The sequence below is a fragment of the Octodon degus genome, unplaced genomic scaffold (assembly GCF_000260255.1).
Source record: "Octodon degus isolate 3935 unplaced genomic scaffold, OctDeg1.0 scaffold00214, whole genome shotgun sequence".
NCBI classification, from domain to species: Eukaryota; Metazoa; Chordata; class Mammalia; order Rodentia; family Octodontidae; genus Octodon; species Octodon degus.
Genome location: NW_004524790.1, coordinates 2,914,366 through 2,920,768, shown reverse-complemented (window position 1 = coordinate 2,920,768; position 6,403 = coordinate 2,914,366). Strand labels below are relative to the sequence as shown.

Sequence of the window (6,403 nt, the reverse complement as noted above, 5' to 3'; positions counted from 1 at the left end):
TGATATCAAACTCAACTGGCTGGACCTGGCTTGGGCCTATTTGCTAAGTTCAGTTCATTCCAGCTGAGCCCCATCCATGTGGATCACTGGGCCCTGCTGTCTGCTTGTCTAGTGGCTTCTTCATGTAGGCCCCACAATGTTGAATTTGTACATGTCTGTTTTTCACCTTGCTTTTCTAAACTGTTTCTCTACATTTTTATAATTCCTTCTCATTCAGTGGTTTGAACTTAATGGGGGGTCTACTGGATTTTGGTAGTTGCAGATATACAAATTTGGTGTGGCACAGGTTTAGGAAACCTAATTGAACATTTAAAATAAGCAAGCTTCATTATTTTTCCCCTTCTTTCACATTTCCAACTTATTAGGACATCAGTGTTGTGAAGATCAGTGTTGTAGTATTAAGCATTGTTGTTTTAATACTTGGAATTATCTTAGTTTTTGATGCCAAAGAGTATTTACAAAGACCAACATAAATGTGGATTTCTTAAAATTTCCTCAATATACATGGACATGCAAAAGTCTGTATAAAGAAAAAATTAATTCAGTTGCATCAACTATAACTTTTAAAACTTCATAGGAGCCTGGTCTTCCAAAGACAAATTAAATTTATTCACAGTTTATTTGTACTTATAAGTTTGCTTTTCTCAGCCCATTGCATAAACATAGATCAAAAGCTAGGTGTCAAAATTAGTAATCACTTACATTTTTTTCTTTTTTTGCGGAACTAGGGATTGAACTCAGGCCCTTGCACTTGCCAGGGAAGTGCATATTCCACTGAGCCATCTCCCCGGCCCCAGTAATCATTTACTTTTAATAGTTACACAGGCTGAGGAATATCAATAAAGAATCTGTTATTTAGTTTATGTGTTACAGTCTTATAAGTGTCCTCAAAAAACCCGAACTGTGAAGCAACTCTTCAATCCCATAATGTCACTAATATCTTCATGAGAAATTTACCCCCATGATGCCCATAATTATAATTAACTTTAAAAATTAATCTTCCAATATGATGACACACATGTGCAGGTTCTAATGATATGTGTTAGTGAGAAACCCCAGCATTCATATCATAGGAGGCAATCATTGATTGAGTCTTTTCCCTGGGGACTTCTGTTCTGTCTGCAGGCTAATGCCTAACAACTACCAGAACTACCTGGCCTTCATTTTTGCCATAGAAGAGATCAACAGGAATCCTCATCTTCTGCCCAACATTACTCTGGGCTATGAGTTCCACAATTTCATTTACAGTCATTGGAGGATACTAGAGAATTCCTTCATTTTGCTCACAGGACAACATGAGATCCCTAATTACATGTGTGGGGCAGAAAGCAAGTGTGCAGCAGTCCTGACAGAAGTACCATGGGGAACCTCAGCTCAGATTGGACCACTGCTGGAGCTCTACAGATTTCCACAGGTGAGGGTTGATGGTACAGGAAATGATGGAAGCACATCCATAATGCTTAAACTACAAGGAACATAAAGATTTAAAAATGAGGTTGGGGAACAAGGAATATAGCTGAGTAGAATAAGTGCTTGTTTGGCAAGCACAAGGTCCTGAGTTCAATTCCCAGTACTGCTAAATAAATAAATAAATAAATAAATAAATAAAGTTGGAATTAGCATCATTGAACGTATTTAAAGCACTAGATTCTGTGCATAGATACATGGTAATCCACAATTTATTTTATTCATTGGAGGAAGAAAACAAAATGTCCAAGGTGTCTGAGTATATCTGAGTACATTGCATTTTATTAATGTATTTAAGGAGTGAGATGATTAGAAAGAAAAATCACAACATTTGTCTCCTTGTAAAATTGCTAATTGTTACTAATTATGCTTCCATTCAACTATGGTGTATTCCAACAACGCTTCATTATATTACAAAGTTTTATTTTTTTCCTCAAGGTTACCTTTGGCTCGTTTGATTCTACCCTTATGGACAGGGGACAGTATCCTTCTCTCCATCAAGTGGCCCCAAAGGACACTTATTTGGCCCTTGCCATGGTGTCCTTGATGCTTCATTTCCACTGGACCTGGGTGGGGCTGCTCATCACAGAAGGCCATAAGGGTCTTCAGTTTCTCTCAGATATAAGAGTTGAGATGGACAGAAACAGAATTTGTGTGGCCTTTGTAAAAATGTTGTCAACTGTGGCTGTGTCATATATCTCAGTCACACAGAAACATGATATTTTGACTTCAGAAACATCATCAGTCAATGTGGTGGTCATTTACTATGATACTGATAGTGCAAATGATGTAAACTACAACATAGCACAAAGTTTAGTGATATGGAAAGTTTGGGTGACAAACTCACGATGGCATGCTGATATGACTGGGAGAAATTTCATACTTGACCCATTCCATGGGATTCTTGTTCTTTCACACCATCAAGCAGAAATTTCAGGTTTCAAAACTTTTGTCCAGGCAGCTACCCCTTTCAAGTACCCAGAAGACACTTACCTCTTTATGTATTGGTCCAAGAATTTTGATTGCTCATTCTCTGAGTCTGACTGTGCCTTGAAGAACTGTACCCCTAATGCCTCTCTGGTTCAGTTGACTCTGAATCGTTTTGAAACAGCCATGAATGACTGGAGCTACAATATATATAATGCTGTGTATGCTGTGGCCCTTGCCCTTCATGCCATGCTTTTGGAAGAAGTAGAAATTCCAGCAATGAGAAATAGACAAGTGATGATGTTTCCTCCGTGGAAGGTAATGTTTCTTCTCTTGAATGTCAGGCAGTGTCATTGAGTTGCCTCTCAATTTATTCTCTGTATATCATACATGAATATTAGAACGAGTTCCATGAAATATATAGCACTATATATTAAACTTACTGTAATTCTTTTCATTCTAATTTTTAAAACTTTTAAACAATAAAATAATAACAAAAATGGTACAAAATTTCAAAAGATGATGACAAGAAATTAATTATAGTTGTTAATTGCATATTTTTATCTTTAAAGCAATTGTTCAGATTAGCAGATATAGGCATTCCAAATTGATCAAACAACTGAGTAAATAAACATTAACTGATTCTTTCAATAAACAAAAAATTAGTAGAACTCTTATCTTAGCTTAATATATATATATATATATATATATATATATATATATATATATATTTATATATCTTTTTGTCTTGCTGTTTTGTGTTATCTACCATAATTCTTCTAACACTTTATGTATAGGTGGCCTGTTTTTTGTCTAACATCTTTTTATTCAATTTACTTTTTATTTTAAGCAGATAAAAAAACAGTAAAAACAATTGGAAATCATACAAAATTTCACCAAACAAAATAATAACAATCGTATATATGTTTCTCTTCCTTCTTTCCTTATTTTCTCATTTTTCCAATTCCAGTTGTTACTTCATTTAGTTACTAAAAGAAAGTTATTTTCCCTTTCTCAGTATGTCTTGTACCTTTTGGATTTATTTACTCTTTCAGTTTTTTACAGTAGGGTGACTATATGATGTTTAGACAGGCTAGTCTGATTCATTTCACTTATGAGTATGGTTTCTCATTCCATCCAGTTGCCTATAAAAGCCTTAAGCTTGTCTTTCTTTGTAGCTGAGTAAAACTCCATATAAAATACCATATCTTTTTTCCATTCCTCGGATAATGGACATTTGGTTTGTTTCCAAGGTTTATGTATGAGGAATTGTGCTGCTACCAACATGGATGCCCATATATTACTATGGAATGATGTTTCCAGTTTTTCTGAAAAAATACCCAGAACTGGCATTTTTGGGTCAAATAGGACTCCTAATCCAAGATTTTTGGGGAATATGAGCACTGGTTTCAGCAGTAGATATACCAGTCTACATGCCCATCAACAGTGGGATAATTTCAATTGTATTGCATTTACTTAAGCGTAATCTATGTGTTAGTTAGTATATGATATATTTTAGAGAATCTCCCATGTACAGCAGAGAATATTTACTCTGACTTTAGCTGGAAGATTCTGTAAGGCTCTGCTAATTCTATTTGTTCAAAAGCTTGCTTTAGTTTTTTTCTTTGAAGTTGTTTTATAGATAGTAGATCTATCTCTTTGTGACAATGTAGTGTTAAGTCCCCTACTACCTTAGTCTTATTGCTGATTTGAATTTTCATATCTATTAACATTTACATTTTCTAGTTGGTACTCCCACATTATTTGCATATATATTTGTGGTTTTTATCTTTTCCTTTTGCAGTTTTCTCATAACAAGTACTAGTGACTTTTACCTCTTTGGATTGTTCTTGGTTTGAAATTCAATTTGTCTGGTAACAAAAGAGCAACTCTTGGCCTTTTTCTGGGATGCCATCACATGAGTGTAGTTTTCCATCCTTTCACTTTCAATCTCTGAATTTCTTTCTGAATTAAAAGTGTTTCTTACATATAGCACATTGTTAATTTTTTTATCTTGATCCACTTTGCCAGTATGCTTATTTTGATTCATAAATTCAAGCCATGCACACTAATGGTTATAACAGATATGCATTAGTTAATATTTGGTAGGTTATTTTCCTGCTATTGATAACCTACTTTTTGCCTGTGTGGTGGTTCCTTTGTATTATTCTTGGAATTGTGGCCATTTTTATCTTATTAAAATATCTTTCAGTACTGGTAGTAGAGTTCTTGTAATCACAGTTTTTTTTACTGCTTTTTGTTATAGAGGTAACATATTTCTCCATTAATTTTGAAAGATAATTATTAAGAATTCATCTATCTGGAAGGAAGTTGTTTTGTTTCAGGGATTCAAATAATTCACTCCAATCTCTTTTTGATGAGATGATTTGTGTTGAATAACTTGTCATAATTCTGATAAAATAATCCTTATAGGTGATTTTTTTTTAATCTAACAGCTTTTCTTTTATTTAATTTTTACTTTTAAAGAGAATAAAAAATAGTTTAAAGCATTAGGAATGATACAAAGTTTCACTAAAAAATCAGAATTCAAAAGAGGGCCAGCTATATCAAGCCATGCTGTATATTCTTTCATGTGATATGGATGAATATCAAATTCTAAATATGCATTTTTTAGCATTATGAGCTGTAGCTCAAACTATCTCATCCGAAGTTACCTTAGCCATTATTCTATTATCTATTCTTCTCCTAAATGGAATATTCAGTCTATCAACCCTAATAACCATCCCCCAAAAATCTGAAATCATTTTACCTACCTGACCCTTAGCTAAAATATGATTCATATCTACTTTAGCAGAAACAAACTGAGTTCCTTTCAATCTGAAGGAGAATCAGAATTAGTTTCAGGCTTTAACGTTGAATATGCTGCAGGGCCATTCGCACTATTTTTCATAGCTGAATATATAAATATTTTAAAAATAAATGTTCTGGAAACATTTTCCTCAAATCTATACCAAACATTATAATTCCAAAAATATGTTAAATACATTTCACAAATAAAACACTTGCAATGACTACCTTATTCCTGAGTTGGAGGGGTCATATCAACAATTTCGCTTTGATCAACTCATCTATGAAAAAAATTCTTTAACTCTCGCTCTCTGTATATGATATATTTCAATACCTCTTTTCATATGCAGCATCCCCCCAAAATACATCCTAGAAATATATCTGAAAAAGATTTACTTTGATATAGTAAATTATAGAGGTTTAAGTCTTCTTGTTTCTAGAAAAACAGGGATCAAAGCTACTCCAAAGAACTCAAACTTCTCTGTGATACCTCCACGCTATATTCTATAAGTAAGGGCAGATAAATAAGCTATCAGGCCCATACCCTGAAAATGTTTGTTTTAAACCCTTCTCATACTAATTAACATCATTTTAAAAACAATTATTCATGCCACATTAATCAAAGGCACATTACTTTAATTAGCTCTCATTGAGGGTTAATATGTGTAGGCTTAGAAGTAAGTATACTAGCTATTATCCTTATTCTAACAAATAAAGCAAACCTGTGATCATCAGAAGGTGCTAGAAAATATTTCTTAATAAAAGTAACTGCATCAGTAATTCAACATCAATTATTCTTGCAATAATATACTCAGGTCAATGATCAATCCAATATACTGACAACCAAATTATTTTACTTACCTTAACTTTATCTCTAATCATAAAATTAGGACTAGCCCTTGTTAAATTGCATATAATTATCTTCAAAATGGTCGTTCTGATTACCAAATATGACTATACAACAGTTGTGAAAAGAAAGTTATAAAACTGAAAAGGAGGGCTGGCCAAATAACTCAATGGATTAAAGCTTCTGCAAGCAGGCACAGGGGCCAGGGATTCAATCCTGAGGCCTACTGTACAGACCCTGCCCCAGGCATGCTGAGAAGGCGATTGAGACTGGGCACAGTGGCATGAACCTGTAATCCCAGCTCTTGGGAGGCTCTAAACAAGCGGATCACTATGATTCTGATCTAGTAGTGAG

At 34.0% G+C, this 6,403-nt stretch overlaps 1 protein-coding gene across 1 annotated transcript in view; it reads left to right on the top strand.

Moving 5' to 3' along the window:
• Positions 1-1,129: 1,129 nt before the first annotated feature.
• LOC101582276 (vomeronasal type-2 receptor 116-like) overlaps positions 1,130-6,403 on the top strand; it is a 33,844-nt gene continuing 28,570 nt past the window's right edge. Inside the window, exons 1-2 of the mRNA XM_004644958.1 lie at positions 1,130-1,414; positions 1,906-2,712. Of these exons, the coding sequence (XP_004645015.1) occupies positions 1,130-1,414; positions 1,906-2,712 (1,092 nt within the window). The remainder of the gene's footprint in view (positions 1,415-1,905; positions 2,713-6,403) is intronic.